We start from the raw sequence: 22936 nt of genomic DNA, 5'->3' as shown, positions 1-22936 counted from the left end.
CTTTGGGTTTCTCTGTGTTTAGGATTATTCCTCTCCTTTGTGGCCGTTTTGTCTGGAGGCTGGGCCTTGAGAGCCTGTGAGATGGGACGCTTGCCCAGCGTGTCTCCCTTCTCCTCCTCCTCCTGTCTGCGGGGTGCGGGGCGCCCAGCAGCAGGCTGCAGCCCCAGCGACTCTGTTCTTCCTCCCTCCCTCCTTTGCAGTTTTCAATGGTTCCAGCAGGTCGTCCCGGGAGAAGGAACCTGTTCAGAAACACAAAAGCAAAGAGGCCACTCCGGCGAAGGAGAAGCACAGCGATGCACGGGCCGACACCCGGAGGGAGCAGGCGTCCGCAAGCCACCCCCCTGCCGCACCCCCCGCGGGCTCCTCGGCCAAGGGGCTCGCCACTCACCACCACCACCCCCCTCTGCATCGGTCGGCTCAGGACTTACGGAAACAGGTGAGGACCGGCCCTTGCCGACCAGGGACCAAGGCCTGGCCCAGAGGTGCCAGCCTTCCCGCCCGAGGCCACCTGTCCACTTCACCAAATTCACTGAAGGGGAATGTGAGGAGTAGCCCGAAGCAGTGCGTGTTTCCAGGGCTCGGAAAGCAGGAAGGGATGATCAGAGGTGAGAGAGCCATTGCCTGGACAGGGCTGCCGGTCCCCACGCCTCTCCTCAGATGAAGACAGAGGAGGGCGCGTTGCTGGAGTCGGTCGCTCCCTGGAGGGTGCTGACAGGTGTCCTGGAAGGGCAGCGAGGGGGCGTCCCCTGCCCCGCACTGGGGAGGCCGGGAGCCACATGTTGCCTTGAAACAGGTCTGCAGCCGGCCTACATGTGAACTGTCCCTGGTGGACACGTTGGCGGCTGTGGCAGGACTTCTGAGTGGCCTACAGGCGGTGATGAGATGGGGTGTGGCCTCAGGGGACACGCTCCCTATCCCTTGCCCCGAGGCCACACACTCTGCGCTCCCTGCCCTCACCCCCACCCCCCAGCAGATTTCAAGGTGAGATCCCGACTCCCAATCCGGTAGGGGACCCGGGAGGGAGACAGTAGAGGTGAGAGGGGCCTGGAGGCGCGGCGAGACGGGCGCCTGGACCTGGCGCATCTCGTTAACCCCTCTGCTGCTGTTGTCACTGCCCCTGGAAGGCGGTGAGCTCTCCTCACCAGGAATCATGTCGCAGACAGTTAAGTTGCCCTTAGTGGTACGGGTGGACCGGAGACTCCCTGGCAGGCAGTGTGCGTAGTGACTAAAAGACGCTCCTTGTCGTGTGAGGGTTGGAATTCCTCCTTCTGCTGAATTGTTCTTTCCCTGTGGTCTTTCTCATTCTTGACGATGTCAGGAACTGTTGTCTCCAAACATGGGGCTGTTCACATGTGGCACGTACGAAGGACTGTGTGTGTACGCGAGTATTACCAGTCTTAACCGTGCGCTGGCAAGCATCACTCAGTTGTCAGTTGGGTGGACGAGGCGAGCATCCTTGTTTAGTTTCCACGGTCCTGAGATCGCCACCTCACGCTTTGGCATGTTACCCTGAGAGTAAGCAGGTGGGCTTTGCATACTGCCCACTGAAGTTCCTGCAACACAAACCTCAGTTTTCCTCATGAGAACACTTGAGCGTGGAGTTGGCCTTCCTGAGCTGGGTTCCCAGTTTTCAGGATGTAAAGTGCAGGACACACTGTCCATTTGGAGTCCTCATTCCATTTCCAAAGCCGTTGTCCAGACTGGTCCTTGTGCAGAACTTCCCTCCAGATCTTTGCTTATGAAAAAACAATTCTGAAGGGGTCCGGAGTGGACAGGGACCCATCTGTGGAGCAGGAATCTCAGGGTGGAATGAATATTGCTCTCAATATCTCTCTCTCACTTTCAGACTCATGAGGCTATGTTGGATAACCCCCCATCTCGGTTGGTCCAGACTCATCCTCAGCCCCCAGTGCCTGCCTCTGAGTTCAGGGTTTCCCTTTGTCATTGAACAAGAGGGGGCATGCGGTTGGAGGTGAGAATTGAGGGAGTAGCAGGTTCTCCCTGCCTTGGGGTGGCCCCAGCCCCTGTTCCACAGCAGGCTCTCCACCTGGAAGTGGGTGAGAGACCTAGTTAGGCAGACTCCATCATCTGCGTGACTGCAGGAGCCTGGCTGGTTTGCGGGTCCAGGTCTTGTAAGAGGGGTGTCTCTTGCCCTCCCTCCCGTCAAATTCCCCAAGTGGGATGACCCAGGACTCCCAGTTCTAGCTGGGCTCTGAGTGTGACCTTCACCGAGACTTAGGCTGTGATAGTCAACCTGCCTGGGCCCTATTGTTGATTTCGAGCCAGTGATGCCAGCTCCTCTCCCAGGGATATTGTGGGACATGAAAGGGTAATTTTGATACCATCAAATCCCATTAGTTAAGTACTCTGGGGGGAGGAAAAAAAGGGTCACTAGAAGCCAATTGTTTTTGTAACAGCCTGATGCAAGTGATTAGAACCTGACCTTTCATCTTTTCAACTGCATAAAAGACGGAGGCCTGGAGAATACTCGAATCTGTAATCTCAGATATGGTTAATTTTTTTCTGTTGGCCTGAAAGAAAAGATCAGGGGTTGTATGAAATGCAGGTGATCGGGTGAGGGACCCCTGCGTGGGGGTGCCGCTGCCTGTCGGCCCTGGCGCCCCGAGAGCTCGCTCTGCTGTCAGGGACGCCCCCGGGGCGCGTGTGTGCTGGGTGGGTGCCTACCCTCCTGCGAGCCCTGGCCCCCGGGGCTCGGGGCACGAGAACGTGGTGTGCGGGGCCTTGCCAGCCTTCCAGGTCCTATTCTCCCAAAGGTGTCAGGTGATGCAGGCGTGTGTAACAGCCCTGACCTGCTCCCGGCTGATGATTTGGACGTATGGCAGGTGTTCAACAAAGCAGCATTTCAAAGCAGCGTTTCCTCAGCATAGTGCTTACGTGGTGTGCAGCAAGATAGTAATGGATTTAGGATGAAGAAACAATGGTTCTTACACCTGGCAAGGGTTTGGAAATGGTTTCTAGACGCGGTGAGGAGGGTTTTGCATCTGGAGGGGTGTGGGCCAGAGGCCAGGATGCGGCTGCTGTGGATGGTGAGGCTGTGCCCAGCAGGTTGCCCCTGTTCTCGTCTGGGCGCTGAGACGGGCTGTCATGGGAAGGAGAGAACCTGCTCACGAGGGCAGGGCGGAGGGTCTGCTGTGCTGCGGGGCCTCTAGGAGAGGTGCTCACGGTCACACATACGGCGGTTGATGGCGCGAGAAGGTTGAGCTTTTCAGACCAGAGGATGAGGAGTCTTTTTCAATATTCTGGAAAATAAAAAGCATCCCGGGAAAGATGTGAGAGGCTCGCCTTGGCTGGAAAACATTAAGGTCTTCGTTTGGGCTTCGTTAGGTCCCACAGGGAGTCCAGGTTGCTCTTTGACCCTGGGGTGTGGCTCAGTTGGGGGCCTCAGGAGGGGGCGGGTGCTGTGGAGACCTCGGGCCCTGACCAGGCCGCGGTAGCCTCACCCCTCTGCTCACTGACTCCCAGGGGCCCGCCGCGCCAGCAGGCCTGCCCTCCCGCCCGTAGCCCTGCTGCCTGCCCAGTGGATTCTGTTCATTTAGGCTCCTGTGCTGTTTGAGTTGAATTTTGAGGTCCAGATCCCCCAGCCAGCAGTGTTTCTCTTGGGCTCCTTTGCTGCTCCCAGAGCCTGGGCAGAGCCACTCGACTCAATGGCTCCCTCTCGTGGGAGATGGGAGCATGGCAGTTGAATTCTGGTGAACTGAGGACAGCTGCGTGTCTGTGCCCCTGGGGTGACCTGAGCTGCAGGTGCCAGGCGGGTAGCGGTGGGCCAGCACCTCACTTCCTGCAGAGCTGGGTGATGCGGTATCATTCCCCGCCCCTCAAACCAGCCCGGCAGCGGCTCCTCCTGTGGGCCTGTCATCCTTCTTTGGAAATTAATGCTTTTCGGGTGTCTACCCTTGTCACCCCCTGGCCTCTCTTCATAAATGAGGGTGACTTCTGTGTGCCACAAAGTGAGTGTGGTGTCCAGGCTGTAAGACTGGTGAAGAGCGACTGACCATTTACCCAGTTCCCACAGAGTCGACTGTGGACATTTACAGAGGCGGGAGATGGGTGCCTCCTGGGCAGAAGAGGCTGGGGCGCCAGGGCCATGCAGGGTGTCCAGTGAGGCGCCAGGTGACACATGCCCACTGCTGGCAGCTGCCCCTCTGGGCGTGGGCATCTGAGCCCCATGAGAGAGCTTGCTCTTTTCTTCCTGTGGCATTTTCTATTTCCCTCTTTACTTATTTAGCGTGGATTTTACCGTCCTGTGGGCAGATCATGCTGAAATATATGGAGCAGAGGGAAAGAACAACCATCTTTTCTCGGAACGGGTGTGTGTGTGTAACCGTGTCTTTTCTTGGAACAGGGGTGTGTGTGTGCACGTGCGTGCACCTGCCTCCTTATCAGCACAGCCTTGTGATTGTGTTGGGTGACTGGCAGATAACGTGGAGGCTGTGGTTTGCATGCCTTTGCTGGGACCCCTGTGCCCGCTCCTCACCAGCGGGCGCGGCTGTTGAGCTGGGCCTGGGTGCAGGGTCCCCTGCGCGCAGACACTGACTGTGCTCTCTGCTCCTCCTGCTGCCCCCAGGTCTCTAAGGTCAACGGAGTCACCCGAATGTCATCTCTGGGTACAAGCGCAACCAGTGCCAAAAAGATGCGCGAAGTCAGACCTTCACCGTCCAAAACTGTGAAGTACACTGCAACGGTGACGAAGGGGACTGTCACATACACCAAAGCCAAGAGAGAACTGGTCAAGGAAACCAAACCCCATCACCACAAGCCCAGTTCCGCTGTCACCCACACAATCTCAGGGAAAACTGAAAGCAGCAATGCAAAAACCCGCAAACAGGTGCTATCCCTCGGGGGGGCGTCCAGGGCCACTGGGCCCGCCGTCAGTGGCCTCAAGGTCAGCGGCAGGTTGAACCCAAAGCCGTGCACTAAGGAGGTGGGGGGGCGGCAGCTGCGGGAGGGGCTCCGGAACTCCAAGCGGAGGCTGGAGGAGGCGCCCCCGGCCGACAAGCCGCAGTCGCCCCCCAAGAAGATGAAGGGGGCCGCGGGCAGCGCCGCCGAGGGCCCCGGCAGGAAGGCAGCCCCGGGCCCCGCCGAGAAGGCGCCGCTTGGCGGCCCTGGGAAGAAGGAGGCGCCCGAGCGGAGCCTGGAGAGGAACCGGCCCAAGCGGGCGGCAGCCGGCAAGGGCCCGCCGGGCAGACAAGCACACGGCAAGCCGGACGGCGGCGCCCCCTGTGAAAATCGTTCTACCTCGCAATCGGAGCCCCTGCCTCGGCCGCACGAGGGGGCGGCCAAGGCCGAGAAGGGGGCCGGCAGGGCCGGGTGGGCGGCCATGGACGAGATCCCCGTGCTGCGGCCGTCGGCCAAGGAGTTCCACGACCCGCTCGTCTACATCGAGTCGGTGCGCCCTCAGGTGGAGAAGTACGGCATGTGCAGGGTGGTCCCGCCCCCGGACTGGCGGCCCGAGTGCAAGCTCAACGACGAGATGCGCTTCGTCACGCAGATCCAGCACATCCACAAGCTGGGCCGGCGCTGGGGCCCCAACGTGCAGCGGCTGGCCTGCATCAAGAAGCACCTCAGGTCTCAGGGCATCGCCATGGACGAGCTCCCGCTCATAGGTAAGGCCCGCGGCGGCCGGCTCCGCGCCAGCTCCTCCGCGCGCATCAGGGCCCAGGGGGAGTCTGAGCCCCGCTTTCTGCAGGTCAGTGTGGTCCTGTGCGCCGCGCCCCCCGCCCCCCTCACACACACTCACACACAGACACACTCGCACAGCCACACCCCCACACACAGCCACACCCACACACTCGCACACCCACACCCACACACTCACACACCCACACCCACACACTCGCACACACACACACCCACACAGTCACTCACTCACTCACTCATACTGGGCCACACCTGCTGGCTGCCTGGCTGAGTCCATAGTGGCTTCCAGAGAGAGGGCAGGACTGCTGCACCCTGCCTTGGTCTGCCGGGGCTGCCTTAAGCAAGTACTGCAGTTGGGGGCTAGACCTGCAGGGAGTCACTTCTCTCGGTCTGGAGCTTGCAAATCTGAGAGCGAGGTGCTGGCAGGGTTCCTTTCTCCTGAGGCCTCTCTCCTTGCCTTGTGGGCAGCCTCCTTCTCCCGTGTCCCCACCTGTTCTCCCCCCCCACACAGATTCCTGGCGTCCCTTCTCTTGTTAGAAGGACAGCAGTCGCATGGGGTCAGGGCCCACCAGTCGCGTGGGGTCAGGGCCCACCCGATGGCCTCCTTTTGCTGTGATCACCGCTTTCAGCACTGCCTCTAAACAGCCACACTTAGGGCCTCCACGCAGGACTGTGGGTGGGTGGCGCTTCAGCCTTCTCTCTCTCTGCCCTCTTCCTTCCTTGCCTCTCGGTTTTCCTGGTGAGAACCAGGTCCTGGTGGAACCTGTAGCTCCTGGAACCCTGTGGACCTGAGCCCAGGTGCAGCTCTGTGCTGCAGCCGCGCTCACCTCAGTGACTGCTGTTGTGAACAGGCCGGCTGGCATGGTGAGGCCCTGGGCTGGGCACACGCATGGCCCGCCTGGAATCCCCGTCTCCCTCCTCCCCTGTGGGTCCTTGCACCTCCAGGATTAAGGCCCTCCGTCGGGGTGAGCTGGTACCATGGAGTGGTGACCTCACACACCTCTCTTCCGGCTCAGGACCCTGGACAGGAGCAGCGCGGGGCCCACCTCCAGCTTGGAGCAGCCTTCGGCAGGCAGGGAGCAGAGGGGCCGCTGCGGTCACTTAGGTGTCGGGGTGGGCAGTAAGATAGGTTTCCTTGCACCACGGAGGTGTTGCTGTTACTCTCAGCAGATGAGACTCAGGTAAATTCAGAGAATGCTTGGCTTGTGGCCCGCTGTCATGGATGTGATCGGAGGTGACGCGGGCTTGGGAGCAGGCTGAGGCATCGGCATCTCGGGAGTGCGGTGTGGGCTACGCGGGAGACCCAGAGCTGCAGTGGGGCAGCGGATCTTCTGAGCAATCAGGGCATCGGGTGACGTCAGAGTGGGTTTCCTAAACCTCGGTTCCCACGGCACCAGAAGCCTCGATGTGACTGGGTGTGTTCACACCGTTGCTGTTGGCCCAGGTGTGAAGCCCTGTCCGCGTGGGGGAGGAGCTGGCTGGCCTGCCACCCGCCTTGGGTCTCAGCTCTGCGCTCAGCCTCCTTGCAGCGTGAGGGACTCGGTTTTGAAGGAGGTTTCCCAGCGTCCACAGACTGTTTGCCCCTTCCCTGGGAAGGTGGCGCTTTGTCCCGCAGCGTCCTGTGGTCCTGAGAGTGCGCTGGTGAAAACAGGAGAAGGGCAACGTGATGCCTTTGCAGAGATATGTCAGGGTGTCTGTGCTGCTGGCTTACAGCGGTGACCTCCTTTCTGGTCAGTCTGTGGTGTGACCCACCTCCCCGTCCACCTCGGCAGGTCCAGGAGGTGCCCAGGCCAAGAGCAAGGTCTGCTGCGTGTCTTAGAACCTTGGGCCTTAGGCCCGGACGGCCAAGGTCGGGGCAGGTCTCCTCCTCGACGTGGCCTCTGCTGGCCTCAACCAAGCAACCAGCCAGCGTCCTGCCTGGCACAGCAGGTGGGCTCGGGGTGCCGCTCGCCCGTCCCCGGACATGCTGGCTGGCTGGGCCTGTTGGCGCACGGCTGGCTGAAGTGGTCTGATGCTGTTCACAGGAGCCCGCTGTTCTTCCCTTCCTTTATTTTATACCAAGGTGTCCCCACTTCTAAAGATAGAAACAGCCTTAATGTTCACTTTGCTCACCTAGCATTCTGTGGGGCGTTTATCTGCTAACAGCCAGTGGATGATTATTATGGAAGATGTTTCCTTTCTATTGGCCCAAGGGTGGTTGCTTTTCCAGTTCCCGTTGAGAGCGTCACTGGGCAGCACTCGCACGTCTGTGGGTCTTGTGCCGTCTCCTGCCTCACGGTTTGTGCAGTCTGATTGAGAGACAGTGAGAAGCAGCCCACACACCTTCGGGGATGAGCAGGGGTGTGAGCAGTGATGGGAGGAGCTGAGGGGCGGACAGAGTTCCGCCTGCCCTCAGGGGGGCCTTGCCTGCTGCCTGGAAGTCTCGGGCTGAAGGGAGGTTACTGTGCGTGTGTGTGCGTGCATGCGTGTGTGTGTGGTGGGGGAGGGTTGGGAGGGGAATTGGAACTGATGGTGCGTGCTGGGTGTGTGCGGTTCCCATCCCACAGCCGTTCCAGGCGATGCTGGGCTGCAGAGGTGGCCGAGGGCATGACCTAGGCTCTGCCAGCCCCGCAGAGAAGCCCTGCTCCTTGAGCCGTCCCCCTGCCTCCTAGGGCGTGAGGGGGTGTGCGCCTTGCCCCTGCTCCAGCCATGCTGGGTCCTCCCTCCCCAGGGACCACCTCTCCTTCCTTTCAGGCCTCTGCCTTACGTGCCCCCTCCTCGGGGCTCCCTGCCCAGGCCACCCTCCTGTGTCAGTTGCTCCGCGGCCTGTCCTGGTCTCTTTACCGTCTTAGTGCTAAGATGGTCTCAGCCTCGTCTCTCTAGGCTGGGCGGCCCTGTTTGCTGCTCTGACCCCTGGCCTGGTGGCCTCCCTGGCACGTGGTGGGCACTGGGTGCCTGTGGACTCTCAGGTGACGGAAGGCGGTCCCTTTCACCCGCTGTCGCTGTCTTTTCTCCCCTCGCATCCCAGGAGGCTGTGAGCTCGACCTGGCCTGCTTTTTCCGGCTGATTAATGAGATGGGCGGCATGCAGCAAGTGACGGACCTCAAAAAGTGGAACAAACTCGCAGACATGCTGCGCGTCCCCAGGACCGCCCAGGACCGGCTGGCCAAGCTCCAGGAGGCCTACTGCCAGTACCTGCTCTCCTACGACTCCCTGTCGCCCGAGGAGCACCGGCGCCTGGAGAGGGAGGTGCTGATGGAGAAGGAGAGCCTGGAGCGGCGCAAGGGGCCCCTGGAGGGCCACACGGAGCAGGACTACCATCGCTTCCACCCGCTGCCCCGCTTCGAGCCCAAGAACGGGCTCATCAATGGCGTGGCCCACAGGAACGGCTTCCGCAGCAAGCTGAAGGAGGTGGGCCCCGCGCAGCTCAAGACGGGCCGGCGGCGACTCTTTGCTCAGGAAAAGGAGGTGGTGAAGGAGGACGAGGAGGACAAGGGCATCCTCAGCGACTTCCACAAGTGTATATACAAGGTAGGGCCTGCAGGCCTGCCGTGTGCCCTCGCGTGCATGTTGTGGGCCGTGGGACCCCGAGCCCCCTGACAGCCGGCCCTGGTCCCATCCCTTGTAGAGAGCCATCTGCAGTCTGGGGCGGAATGAGCGTCTGGACCGGGCTCCTGGGCGCCCAGCTCTGGCCTTGGTGTGGTGCTGAGTTGCTTCAGTTGTACCTGACTTTGTGCAGCCCCATGGAGTATAGCCTCCCAGGCTCCTCTGTCCATGGGATTCTTCTCCAGGCAGGAATACTGGAGTGGATTGCCTTGTTCTCCTCCAGGGGATCTTCCTGACCCAGGGATCAAACCTGGGTCTCTTACATTTCCTGTGTTGGCAGGCAGGTTCTTTACCACTGTGCCACCTGGGAATCGGGCTTCATTAAATGTGTGTTCTTGGACACGTAAAAATGTGTGTTCTTGTACACGTGTGCCTGCATGCCAGGGACGCAACCTGGGAGCCACAACTCCTCTTTCCGGAGGCTGGGTCTGGGGCTTCTCGTACCCACAGAGACCAGGCCCCCTGCCGCTCCCAGTCACACCCCATGCCACTCGGCACAGCTCTGCTGCTGCCTGTCTGTCATGCGGATCTCCTGGGGAGAGAGCAGGGGTGGCTCCCTGCTTCTGCCCACACCATGTACCCATCCAGGTATTCCAAGACCCCTTCTTCCGGGGAGCGAGGGGGCATCTCGGTGTCTCCCTGCTTGGCAGCCTGGCTCTGTCCACAGAGGCTGGGCTCCCCCCTCCCTGGCCTTCCAGGGCGATTGGGCCCCAGGCCAGGAGGGGCGGGGCACAGGACCCCCAACCTTGATCAGTTCTGCAGGCTCCAGGAGGGCAGGGCCCCTGCGGAAGTTTTGGTGGCCATGCCCACCCACGTGAGCCTGGCCGTGGTGCAGAAGCGTGATGCGTGTCTGTGCTTGGAGGTCCCTCCCGGCTTCCCTCTGTGTTCTCGCCTCGTTTGGAGTCTCCCCTCCTTTCTGGGGAGAGATGCCTGCTTGCCTGGAGCTTTCCCTGTGACTGGACCCAGGGAAGGTTGGATTTGTGTACATGTGGCTGCAGGCTGGTGGCCGTGGAGGCTGTGTGCACTGAGAGCCGGCCGGGAGCTCATGGTTCCAGGTTCTTAGCCCGCTCAGCATCTGGCGATTGACTGTTGGGTGCTGGGTGTTGTCATGTTGAATTACAGGCACCCTGCTTTAGTTGATAGAAAATCAGGCTCTTCCTAGTGGTTCCAACTTTATCTTGTGAGGAATGGCAGGTGAGAAGTTTGGACTTGCACAGACGTTTCTCTTGGTTAGGAGCCTCAGTTACAGAGCTGATGATGAGATGAGCAGGGTCTGTGACATGACTGTGCCCACTGTCCCTCCAGAGGCAGCTCTGTTCCTGGGGCTGCTCCAGCATCACCTCGTTAGGGGCCCTACCCCTCTGCCTCTGGCTTATCACACTTGGTGCCATGTCCCAGCTCCATTCTGTGCAAGGCCACATTCCCCAGGCAGCCTGAAGGTGCCTCGAGGGCAGAGACACTGTGTGTTTTGAGCACCGCTCCATCTATAGCCCCTTGAATCAGGCCTGGTACATAGTAGGTGCTCAATAAGTACTCCGCAGTCAAGGGGTGAGCGTGCCCAGTCAGGGAAGAGTGGAGGGCTTGCCTGTAGGACATGCCACCATTCATCCCAGTGGGCATGTCGTTGGGAATGTTCCTGGGGCACGGTGGCAGAGGTGGGCAGGTTAGGTAATCTGAAGACCCTGCGGGCCCCCCCAGGGGAGTGGAGGGCAGGGGCCTCCCCTGGCGGGAGGAAGACTGGATCCCTCTGGCCCCTACAGATCCCCGAGGCCAGGCTGCTCGCCTGCCCGGTTCTCAGGGGAGGACCCTCAGGGCGGGTCCAGGGTTGCCCCAGGTTTCTCGCCCAGCGTCTCCGGTCCCGAGTTCCAGCCAGTGTCTGTCTGGATGTTGTTGGCTTGTCTCCCGACCACAGCCTTTCTCCTCCCTTCTCCAGGCTGTCCCCATTGCTCCAGCGACATTAGTCTTCGCTGGGGCGCCTGGGGCAGTGCGTCCTGCGGGTGCCGGGGGGTCTGGCCGGGGCTGTGGTGGTCGGGGGGTCACCATCTCCTTGGTCCACACTGAGGGTCCTTCTCGGGAATGTGGTCCCCGCTTCTGTGTTCCTGTCAGCTAGGGACATGGCCCTTGGACACAGGGACATGCGCACGGGGCCCTGACGGGGTAGCCCTGCTTTGTTGCTCCAGCTTGACTCTTGCTTTTGTTTCCTTTCCAGGGAAGGTCTGTTTCTTTAACAACTTTTTACCGAACAGCAAGAAATATCATGAACATGTGCTTCAGCAAGGAGCCCGCACCAGCTGAAATTGAGGTGTGTGAGCCGGGCGCCCTCTCTCTGCCTGGAGCTGGGGTGGAGCCCCCGGGCCTCCATCGCCTGGAGGCAGGTGGAGGGTCCCAAGTCCATCCTCTGGGTTCCGGGCGCGGCCAGAACTTTCAGCTCGGGTTGACCCAAACTTGTTCCAGGTCAGAAAGGAGGTAGTGGAGCGAGCGTGTCCCCCATGTCCTCCCTGACCGCCCTGTTCGCCCCAGGAAGGCCCCGTGCCGCGCTGGCCCCCTCTCGCCCCTTCTCGCCCCGTCCTCCAGGAGACTGTTCGGCAGGAGGATGTTTGGAGCCCTGAAACCACGGCTGTGCCTTTTCCTCTCCTGGTTTTCATTTAATGGGATTGGCAGGCTGCCATTTTTGTGCTTCTGCCAGCCCTGTGCCGAGGTGTGTGAGGCTGGGCAGGCGAGCGGGGCTGCGCCCTGGCCCGTCAGTGGAGGGGGCTCCGGGGAGGAGGGCAGAGCCCAGGTCTGTCCCCTGGGGGCTCCCGGGTGCTGACGTAGGTGGGCCTGTCCGGGGGCGAGCCCCGACTCCTCTCCAGGCTCAGGGCATGCTGGACGAGCAGGAGTGGGCGCGGGCTGCCTTGGCTTTTGGCTGATGGTGGGTTTCAGACCGCTTCTCTCTCTCCGTGGTCCTAGGCTCCTTTTCTCAGCATGACCACGCTGACGGCCTCGGCCCCTGGCCCTGATGTGACCTGGTGTCCTGGGAGTGGGGCTCGGCCCCGCCTCCGATGGTGGCCATCGGGAGCCCACGAGGCCCGGCCTGGCGCTCGGGCCCGGGCTCAGTGTTCGGCGTTGGCGCTGTTGTCGTCCCTCTCGGTCCCAGGTTCGCACTCTGGGCTGCATGTGTGCCGACCACATGGTGGCCCCTCGGCCCTGCCAGAGCCGCGTCCCGTCCCCACAGCGCCGGCGGGTTCTGACCCAGTTCGCGTGTGCTCATCACTGTGGCTTTCGCTGGTTCGCGCTGGTTTCGGGAGAAGTGCCAGAGGAGAGGAGCATGACTCCTGGGGGTGGGTGGTCGTCTGAGCTAGAGAAAGAGGCCTTTGCTTTACAACATAGGTCCTTGTCGGAGTCCCCGAAGGTGGAAGATTGTTACTGCCTGTCGTCTCCTGCTGGGAAGTTAATTCTGAGGGTCCTGGGTGGTTTTGTTTTTTAATTGGCGGATGCTCGCTTTACAGCGTTGCGTTGCCTTCTGCCGTGCATCAGCATGAATCGCCATAGGTACACGTGTGTCCCCTCCCTCTTGGACCTTCCTCCCTGAGTGTCTTGATTTTGCTTTAATGTTAATAGTTGTATAATATTTAAGCACAAAAGGAAGATTTGCTAAAATTGGAACCTTTAATCTGTCTGGCTAACTTCTGGATCCTACGAAGGGGCTGGAGCCTCTGCTTGGCCGGTGCTCACCAGGGGAAGGGGCTTCTGGATCCTACGAAGGGGCTGGAGCCTCTGCTTGGCCGGTGCTCCCCAGCAGAAGGGCCCCCCTTGTGTTGCACGATCCTTCCGCCCCCACTGTCTTTCTTTGCTCAGCGCACGTTGCTGTGAATCCCGGCAGGCGGCCGACCTGACTGGCCTGGACTGTCTCTGGCCCTTCAGGACCCGGAGCGTTTAATGGTCCAGTTTGTCCTTGAGGTGGGGCCTCTGGCTGCCCCCAGCCTGGCCCCTCGCTGTAGCAGCCGCACACGCAGCGTGGTGGGGGCTGACCCTGGGTGCTCCCTGCAGAGGCTCCAGGAAGCGGGGTTGGCTGAGGCGGGGAGGGCGTTGCTGAGCTTCTGCACTGATGGTTGAAGACGGAACCTTCTCACCTGTTAGCAAAGCCCATCCCGACCTGGCGTTTGCCCTGCAGTTTTTCAGGTCGTGCCCACCCTTCCCCCGTCTGTTTGATCAGCTTGGGTCACAGCCTCGGGGGCAAGGGGGTCACTTCCCTGTTTGGGGCTGAGTGGCGTGTCTGCCCAGACGCCTGTCTGGGGGCACTGTGACCACACCTGCGGTGGGGGGGGGGGGCGTCTCCCCTTCCTTCCTGAGTCACTTTCTCCCTCCCTTTCACGGAAGTGATCCTTGATTGCGGTGCCGTACGCGTGACATGTACCACTCAAGCCGTTTTTAGGTGCAGTTCAGTGGCACCAAAATCCTTTGAATGTCATCGTATGACCCACTCCACCACCCGTTTGCAGATTGTCCATCCTCCCAGACTGGAAGTCAGCTCCTGTGAATCACCGAGTCCACGCCAGCCCCTCCGTTCTCTTTTTCTGTCTGACTTTGTCCCGAGTGCCTCACGGGAACGGAATCAGTGCTTGTCCTTCTGAGACTGGCTTCTCCACTTAGCATCATGTCCTTAGGATTCACGTGTTGTCGAGTGTCAGCATTTCCCTCTCTGAGGCCGAGTTATGTTCGGCCGACACTGTACCTCGTGTTGATCCATCTGTCGGTCATGGACCTGACCCTGTGACCCTGGGCGTGCGGTTACTGCCTGCAGCCCCGGCCGCCTGGGAGGCGCCGGCCCCTAGGTCGCAGGTGGCGGCGGGGCTCTGCAGCCCCGGGCAGCTCGGTGCTGACGGCCCCCTCTCCCCGCAGCAAGAGTACTGGCGGCTCGTGGAGGAGAAGGACTGCCACGTGGCCGTGCACTGCGGCAAGGTGGACACCAACACCCACGGCAGCGGCTTCCCGGTGGGGAAGTCGGAACCGTTCTCAAGGTAACGCTGGACGCTCCTGCCCGGGTCCTGTGGGCCGGACGGCGTCTGTCCGCACTGGTTCGTGCCGGTTCGTGACGCCCCTGTGCTTTCCCCTGCAGACACGGATGGAACCTCACCGTCCTCCCCAATAACACAGGCTCCATCCTGCGTCACCTCGGTGCTGTGCCTGGTAAGCTGGCTGCAGGTTGGAGGGCTGGGGACCACGGTGTGCAGGGTGTGCAGAGACCTCGGGGATTGTTTGAGAAGGGAAAGGAGTCAGGGGTGTAGTTGGAGTCGATAAAAACGTGGAAAGGTAAACCAAATGCCGATCTGGAAGCTGGGGAGACACCTCCGCTTTCCACCTGGGAGCTTTCAGAGCTGACCTCTGACCCTCTGGGGCTCCTGCCTCACCCGGTAGGAGCGAAACCAGGCGTCCTGTTGGCGCACTGAGGGCCATCCCCTGGCGGAGGGGCTGGTCCAGACACGGTCCTCTTCCTGGGCCCCTGGCCTTGAGGCCCCATGGGCCACCATGGTAGGCGTGTCCCTCCTGCCTCAGTCACTAGTCAGGGTGTTTCCTCACTATTGCTTTGTAACTGTGTCTGGGATCTTGGTTCCTATATCAGAAGCAGGAAGGAGCACGCGCCTTCTCATTGAGTTCTCCTGGTTCTGATCCCATTTCCTCCTTTTTCTGGCTGGGGAGGCGATTCGATGTCTGTCGCTGTCGCCCTGACTCACGGCTCTCCGTGCCTTCCTGTCCCCTTTGTTCCAGGAGTGACAATTCCCTGGCTGAATATCGGCATGGTCTTTTCTACCTCATGCTGGTCTCGAGACCAAAACCACCTCCCCTACATCGACTACTTACACACGGGTGCTGACTGCATTTGGTGAGTGTGCCGGCCCGCCCCCCTCTCACTCGCCGGGGCGCGTCCTGTGCTCCCTGTCAGAGTCTGAGGAGCGCGCTTGGGAGTCGAGCTGGTGGAGAACATCGTAGTTTGCTCCGGTGATGAGCACGGCTGCGAATCTCTTCCTGGCCATTGTCCGTTGCAGTTGCGGGCTCACACGGGGCTGTCCCTCTCTGAAGTGTCCCCCTCGGGGTTGTTGACGGCCAGGAGTTCATGTCCTACTGGCGTCAGAAACGAGCGATAGAGCAGGAAGCGGGCCAGGCGTGGCGGCTGCATGGGCTCACGTGAGCAGGCATCCTCAGCGCCTCCCGGCCCACCCTCTGCACAGCGAGTGGTCTCCCGGAGGTGGAGCTCTGCCGTTGGGGATTAGGAATTGGTCTGGTTCCCCAGCGTGATCCTTCACTGTCAGGCTCTTCAGCCCCGCTCCGAGCTGGCTCTTCAGCGCCTTTGTTGATGGCGGCAGATGGGAAATCACTGCAAATGATCAGATGTCTTGTTGTCTGATGGGCTACCGGCATCGCATCCATCCCACACTTACTCAGTTTATTGTCCTAGTGGGGTGATTAGCTCCTTTGTTAAAGTCCTAGAGCCGATGTTCTTACTCCAAGGAGCTGGTGTCGGCAACAGTCTCATCACGGCTCCTCCTGCGTTTGGGCTGCCTCGGGGCAACGGGCCGTCGGTGTCGGAGCAGGCAGGCCCTCTGCTGGGTTTCCTGTGGTGGGGCCAGGGTCTCAGGCAGCGTGGAGGGTCGAAGAGCTGCATAGACTCAGGGGGTGTGAGCCCCCTGCCCTGTGCCCCTGGTCCTTCATCAGAAAGTGGGGCCACGTGGCCTCGGCCCTGCAGGGAGACAGGGTGAGAGGCTGCGGCCTGCGTGCTGAGTGACTGCTGAGTGAGAGGCAGGGGACGTAAGGCTCTGGAACCTCTGTGCTGCAGGGACAGGTTGCCAGAAAGGATCAGAGGACTTCACGGTGTGGTTTTTCTTAAAACGTGTGAGTGAGGTTAGAAACTCTGGACTTAAGTCAGATCAGCAATAGAATATGTTGGTGTTGAGACAACAAGCCTCTCGAAGAACCTTGACTAGGTTAGTAGTAGTGAGGACCCCCGCCCGGTAGACCGCTCATCACGGGTGCCCTCCCCGCCCAGCCTAGGGGAGGTGGGGACAGGCAGCCTGAAGCCCCGCACGTAGCTGTGGGGAGGGCAGGGGGTGGTCAGCTGTCCCCTCTAGCCCGTGGACGGCAGGGCTGGGAGTCCCAGAGCAAGAGACCAGGAGGAGCCTGCCTCTGTGCAGACCACTGCCACCAGCGTCTCGAGCGCTGTAGGCGACAGGTGTGTCCCCCGGGGTCCTCCTGGGACCCGAGTGGTCACTGCCTCCCTCCTGCTCCCCGGCCTGCACTGAGGGTCCTGGTTCTTCGAGCTGAGCTGAGGCCGCGTCCTCTCCCACCGGCCCCGCTGGGCTCTGGCCCCAGTCAGCGGGGGCTGTGTTGTCTGAGCCCCACCCTGCGGGGCTGCTCCCTCCACCTTGTAGAGGCCCTTGGTGTGGGTGGGTTCCACGCTGAGCCCTGGTCCCGCCCTGTCCTCCATCTGCTGGAGAGAAGGGTCAGGTGCCAGCCCAGCAATAAGTGCCCGCTCTGGAGGCTCACAAGAGGCTGTTGAAGCTGCGGACATGTCTGGATCTGATTTATAGGGGCTTTAAATGTCTGGTTTTGGTCTGAAGGCTGCATGGCTTGGGCATAGGTTGGACCCGCATGCAGGTGGGCATGCTCGTCACGGGGCATAAGCGGCAGAGCTGCCCAGAGAGACCCAGGGCCACTGGGCACATGCCCACCTCCCTTCCTGCAGCTGAGGCCGGTCTCCAGGCAGCTGTGGGCCCCTCTTTCTGGGGGAGTACGGAGGGCGGGCTCCCTGGGGAGGGGCCTTGTCAGCAGCCTCCGCCCTGATTCCAAACCGCCCAGGTATTGCATTCCTGCTGAGGAGGAACACAAGCTGGAGGACGTGGTGCACACTCTGCTGCAAGCCAACGGCACCCCTGGCCTGCAGATGCTCGAGAGCAACGTCATGGTAGGGGCCGCGGGCTGGGGTGGCGGGGCCACAGGCTAGGGCGGCGGGGGCCGTGGGTGGGGGCCGCGAGGCGGTTTCATTTACTCACCCCTCGGCTGACCTGCCCTGCAGAACTAGAGGACCGTGAACAACCAATCCAGGGAGCCATCGTAAAAAAAAAAAAACTCTTTTATGGAAACACAACTAAAGCATGCTCCTCTCATTGCCCAGGATGTGGGGCCCTTTGACTCCGTTTCGGGCCTGGTGGGTTTGTAAATGGCGACTGGGGTCGGGCCAGGCACCTGCACGCTGGGCAGGATCACTGAGGGCTGAGAGCAGAGGCAGCTGGACCAGTTCTCAGAGCCTGTTGAGTCCTGTTGTGTTCTGACAGCCTGATCTCAGGTCTTCTCTGGCCTCTGCGGCCCTTGTCGGGGTCTTCTCTCCCAAGCCCATAGCCGCCGTGCGGCAGGGATCCAGGGCTCTGCTTGTGAGGGTCCCTGATCACCGCTGCCGTGCCCTTGTCTCAGGCGTTGCCCCTGGGCCTGTATCAGTTTAGAACTTCCTCTTCCTTCACTTAGGGGTCACGTCTCTTTTATTTTCTAAAAGAGAAACAGAGAATCTGTAATACAGGACATACTCCGGGTGGGGAGCAGGCTTCAGCCCCGACGCCCGTCCGGAGGGCCGGTGTGCTGGGCCGCTGCCGCAGGCGGTCCTCACGGAAAGCGGGGCAGGAGGCGGGTGGCTCAGCGCCACGTCTCCGCAGATCTCCCCGGAGGTGCTGTGCAGGGAGGGGATCAAGGTGCACAGGACGGTGCAGCAGAGTGGCCAGTTCGTCGTCTGCTTCCCGGGATCCTTCGTGTCCAAAGTCTGCTGTGGCTACAGCGTCTCCGAGACCGTGCACTTCGCCACCACCCAGTGGACGAGCATGGGCTTCGAGACGGCCAAGGTAGGCAGGTGGCCACTCCGCACGCGGCCCGGCGTCCCCCAGTGGGGGTCTTGTTTGTAGATACAGCCTAAGGCGGCTGAGAAGCTCGTCTGGGGAGGGAGAGTGGCTCCAGGCTGGCTAGCCTCCTGTAAGTTGCTGAGTTCTCTAGCTCAGCCCTGGGCCGTCGCTGCAGAGGTGTGAAAGGCGAACCCTGCCTTTGGCTGGCGGAGGACCTGGGGTCTGCGGTCTTCCTCGGGGGAGACAAGATCATCGTGTGGTTTTTGCGTTGCTTTTCATCCAAATGGAATTCAGAATTTGAAAATTCAGATAGCACCGCCTCCCCAATAAAGGAAACCCTTGATAGCTGCCTAGAAATGAAAACCTGCCCTGAAGGGATGTGACTGCCTCTTTCAGGAGATGAAGCGTCGCCATATAGCTAAGCCATTCTCGATGGAGAAGTTACTCTACCAGATCGCACAAGCGGAAGCAAAAAAGGAAAACGGTTCCACTCTCAGTACCATCTCAGCCCTTCTGGACGAGCTCAGGTAACACGAGACAGTTCTAGGCCGGCCCATCTAGGCTCAGCCAGGCATGGTGAGGGTGCGGTCCGTCCTTTGTGGGGAAGCGCTGGCCTCCTCTTCCTGGGGCTCGGCCGGAGGCTGAAGGCTGCAGGTGGTGGCTCTTCGGCGCTTGGCCGTGTGCCCCGTGGTCACAGCAGGCAGAGTGTGGCCGTCCAAGAGGCCTTGGGGCAGGTCTGGCCTTTTGACTTGGGTGCCCAACTGAGGACCCCAGCCCCTGTGGGCCAGCTGACCCCCGGTGTCCTGGCAGGGATACGGAGCTGCGGCAGCGGCGGCAGCTCTTCGAGGCTGGCCTCCACTCCTCCGCCCGCTACGGCAGCCACGACGGCAGCAGCGCAGCGCCCGACGGCAAGAAGAAGCCTCGGAAGTGGCTGCAGCTGGAGACCTCGGAGAGGCGATGCCAGGTGTGCCAGCACCTGTGCTATCTGTCCATGGTGAGCCCCGCGCGTGCCCCGCCCGGCCTCCCCGCAGGCTGACTGTGGGGATGCGGCTGCCCCGCCCAGCCTCCCCGCTGGCTGACTGTGGGGATGCGGCTGCCCCCGCCCGGCCTCCCCGCGGGCTGACTGCGGGGACGTGGCTGCCCCCGCCCGGCCTCCCCGCGGGCTGACTGCGGGACACGCGTGCCCCGCCCGGCCTCCCCGCGGGCTGACTGCGGGACGCGCGTGCCCCGCCCGGCCTCCCCGCGGGCTGACTGCGGGGATGCGGCTGCCCCAGTCACTTTCCTGGCCTCCCCGCGGGCTGACTGTGGGGACGCGGCTCCCTGGCTTTCCTGGCCTCTCCTTAGCTTTCCTGGCCTCTTGAAGCTTCTGTTCAGCTGCGCGGTTGCTCTGGTTGCCCCAAGGACTCTGAAGTCTGTCTGGTAAAGCAGCACTTCCCATTCCCAGCTTTCCGTCCCTGGTCGTGGCTGGAAACCAGCGCAGTCCAGCCCTTCTGCCTTCTCTCTCGGCTGTCCCGCAGCCTCCACGATGGGCTTGTCTGACCCAGCCGGGGGCTGAGTTACACGCCTCACGCTCCTACACCCAGCCCAGCCCCCTCCCGCCTCCTTCAGGCAGTGGCTCCCCGCACAGGTCTCTGTAGCTGTTGTAGTTAGCCAGGGCTGCTGTACTGCACTACTGACTGCTGCCGTGAACAGCAGAAACGTCTCTCTCATAGTTGTAGAGGCTGGGAGTCCCGGGTCAAGGTGTCAGCAGGTTGGTTCTCCCTGAGGCGTCTCCTTGGCATGTAGACATCCACTTCCCCTTGGTGCTCACGGGGCCTTTCCTGTGAGTGCTTCTGTCTTAATCGCTTCTTGTCTTTGAAAGGATGTAAGTCATACGGGACCAGAATCCACCCTACAGCCTCATTTTCCCTGCTTCTGTCTCCGACGCTCCTGCTCAGGACCTCCTGAGTTACTGAGGGTTAGGACATCTGCATTTGGGGAGGGGATAATAATTCAGTCCATGACAACCACGGGTCCCATTTTATGTATTTCTTCTATTAGTTTTGTTTTCCCAGAGGCTTTTTAAAAAATACAAATTAGAACCACGCTGTCTTTAAAACAAGTCATAAGAGTTTCACCAGATTTTAGAAATGTTTTGTGGATATCACTCACGAAAGCTGCATAGTTCTGGGTTTGTTCGTCTTGCATTGGAATGGGGTTATACTCGTGGGAAACCATCATTGTAGGTTTCCCATGAGCCTGGGTGACTACTATGACCTTGTGTGGCCCTTGTCCCTTCCCGTGGGTTCCGAGGATGGCATTGTCCCTCAGAAAGCTGACTTTCAGAGTGGTCACCAGTATTTCTTAGCCTGTTATTTAGAAAGCACATACCCTGAATTCACGGGTTAACGTTCAGGTTTTATTTGTACGTGCTTTTCATTACTTAGGTTATTTACTAAGGGATTTGTGCATTTCTGTTCACTGTTTTGTGTTTTTGTGTGGTTCCATCCTCAGTTTTGAGTCATGTGTTTCTGCCAATAAGCATCGTTTCCTTACACCTGCAGCTTGGTTTCTTGTCTCTGCTTAGAAACCTCAAAGACAGGAAACAGGTCTTTCCCAGAGTCCTTCTGAAAGAGCCTGTGATGCTCTTGTCTCTGGCGTGTTAAGGTAGTGTCTCCCCGTTGTTCACACAGAGGGAGACCAGGCCAGGTCAGGGTGGGGGCGGCACGCAGAGCAGCTCAGGCCAGGTGCAGCCGGGTCCCTGGGATCAGGAGCCGTGCAGGCTGGAGCGTGGACAGAGGCCGGCTCCTCGGGAGGCACGACTGGCTGGGCTGCCCGAGCCGCTCAGGAGCAGGAGACACTGTCACAAATGTCCAGGGTGACCCTCCTGGCATCTTATATCCTGCGGGAGGTTTTGAACCAATAGTCTCAGGAGCCCTCAAACCCCGCAGCCCCAGCCGCCACGCTCCGACTCGGGCCAGGAAAGCGCGGAGAAGCCAGAGGGCCCTGAGGCTGCCAGGTCGCCGCTCCAGCTCGTGATGCCGTGACGTTCAGTTGCTTTCGCAGCAGCATCCTGTGTTTCTGGGCCACAGATGCCTCCAGCCCAGGCGGTGGGCTCCCCTGCTCTGCTCTTGAGAGCCTGCCACCCTCCTTTGGGGCGCCCTTGCCTGCCTCGCATGCCTCAGCCGCACTGCCTCTCGCCCCACACAGGTCGTGCAGGAGAACGAGAACGTGGTCTTCTGCCTCGAGTGCGCGCTGCGCCACGTGGAGAAGCAGAAGTCCTGCCGCGGCCTGAAGCTCATGTACCGCTACGACGAGGTCAGTGCCTCCGCAGGGCGCCCGCCCTCGTGGCCCCGCATCCAGCCTGCTTCCAGGCACCTCTGGCCCGATGGGGCTTGGTGTGGTGGGAAGCGGCTCGGTGGGCCGAGACAGGGTGAGCGGGGTCAGCTGGGGCTGGGGGACTGGCATCCTCGTCCATGCCCCTCACGTCTCGGCACACCCACCCGCAGCACCCCAGCCGGCCGTTCACAAGCAGTGTGCGGTGACACGTGGACACCCCACTGTCTGCTGGGGGCTGTGCCATCCCCTCTGGCCGGGGCAGATCCAGGGGAAGAGCGCAGGACTTGGCCCGAGTCGCCTTCCTGCTGGGGCTCCAGGAGTGTCTGGGACACGCCGTGAGGATGTCTGTGTGCTTCTGCCCACATCGGGGTCCCTCCCTGCAGTGGCTGGGGTGCTGCTGTGGTTTGGGGTATGGTGAACCATGGGGCCCGCGGCCACCCACTGAGCTGCAGGCTAAGCCCGAGGGGGTGGTCCTGGAGCGCCCGGGCCCTTGTCATCACCTGGGGGCCTTGGTAGAGCCAGAGTCTTTCTGCTCCTAAAGCTTTCACCTTCTGAGTAAGTCCCAGTTGCACCCTTTCTAAAAACCCGTCGTCCCCAGAGGCAGGTACAACGTGCCGTGTGTGTGGCTGGTTTCTACCCTCCAGTGGGTAAGGGCCGGGTGCTGCCTTCAGCTGCGAGGAGCACCCGGATCTCTGCCCCCAGAGCGGCTGGCGCGTGGCCCCCGTCGGCTGTCCACGTGCTTCCAGGCTGCCCTGTGATTGTGGTATCGGTTGATGTACACACGTGTAGCTCCGGGCACACGGCCCGGCAGTATTTACTCTGCACTGACCCAGAGCCCTTCTTGGGGGTCACCTTGGGAGACTGCTGCCGGGACCCCCATTGCCGCTGCTGGCCCACCCTCCTGTCCAGCTGTGAGCCCCGCCTTCAGCGCGGAACCTGCTAGCTACCCCCTGCCCCAGGGAGGCGCATCCCATAGAACACGTCAGAGCCCTAGGTGAGCCAGGCCAGATGCCCAGCCAGGCCTGATTCAGGAGGTTCTGGGGGCGCCCTCAGGGGCTCAGGCTGTGGTCAGATTTGATAAGAAGCCTTTGGCTAAATTATAAGATTAGAAAGCTGGAAATAGATCTCTCTGTATCTTCTTTGTCTTTAAAGAGCATGCTCAGCAAAGGCAGTAACCACTTTGCCCTCCCTGCTTCTTCACTTGAACAGCAAATGTCAGAACACGGTTAAAAATAAACCCTCATGTCTGAGTCAGAGCATCTCTGGCAGCGCGCAGGGTGCAGCCGGCGGCGCTGGGGCTGCTTAGATGATTCTGAAGCTCGACAAGACGTGGGTTAGTTTCCACCTCCGGCCCATTTTGGAGCTTGGTGTTTTGATGTGACCAGAATCCTGGAAAAGAATCACATCTGTAGGGTCTGTCGGTCTGAAGCTTAATCATTGGTTCTCATGAGTAGGGAAGAGAAGGGTTTTTATAAGCCTCCCACTTTGCCAGTGGCCTAAATTTATTTTAGTAA

General features: G+C 60.6%; 1 protein-coding gene across 11 annotated transcripts in view; it reads left to right on the top strand.

The window, feature by feature from the left end:
* JARID2 (jumonji and AT-rich interaction domain containing 2) overlaps positions 1-22936 on the top strand; it is a 230643-nt gene that overhangs the window by 204572 nt on the left and 3135 nt on the right. For all 11 annotated transcript variants that reach the window (XM_042236974.2, XM_027959027.3, XM_060403774.1 and 8 more), the window contains 12 exons: positions 201-436; positions 4586-5624; positions 8666-9168; positions 11453-11545; positions 14125-14243; positions 14342-14412; positions 14992-15106; positions 17077-17182; positions 17925-18107; positions 18501-18631; positions 18915-19098; positions 21294-21401. In XM_042236974.2, coding sequence (XP_042092908.1) covers positions 201-436; positions 4586-5624; positions 8666-9168; positions 11453-11545; positions 14125-14243; positions 14342-14412; positions 14992-15106; positions 17077-17182; positions 17925-18107; positions 18501-18631; positions 18915-19098; positions 21294-21401 — 2888 coding nt within the window. The remainder of the gene's footprint in view (positions 1-200; positions 437-4585; positions 5625-8665; positions 9169-11452; positions 11546-14124; positions 14244-14341; positions 14413-14991; positions 15107-17076; positions 17183-17924; positions 18108-18500; positions 18632-18914; positions 19099-21293; positions 21402-22936) is intronic.

The sequence above is a fragment of the Ovis aries genome, chromosome 20 (genome assembly GCF_016772045.2).
Source record: "Ovis aries strain OAR_USU_Benz2616 breed Rambouillet chromosome 20, ARS-UI_Ramb_v3.0, whole genome shotgun sequence".
In the NCBI taxonomy this organism is placed as follows: Eukaryota; Metazoa; Chordata; class Mammalia; order Artiodactyla; family Bovidae; genus Ovis; species Ovis aries.
The sequence above is the reverse complement of the archived record's forward strand: the minus strand, read 5'-3'. Positions and strand labels throughout refer to the sequence as shown.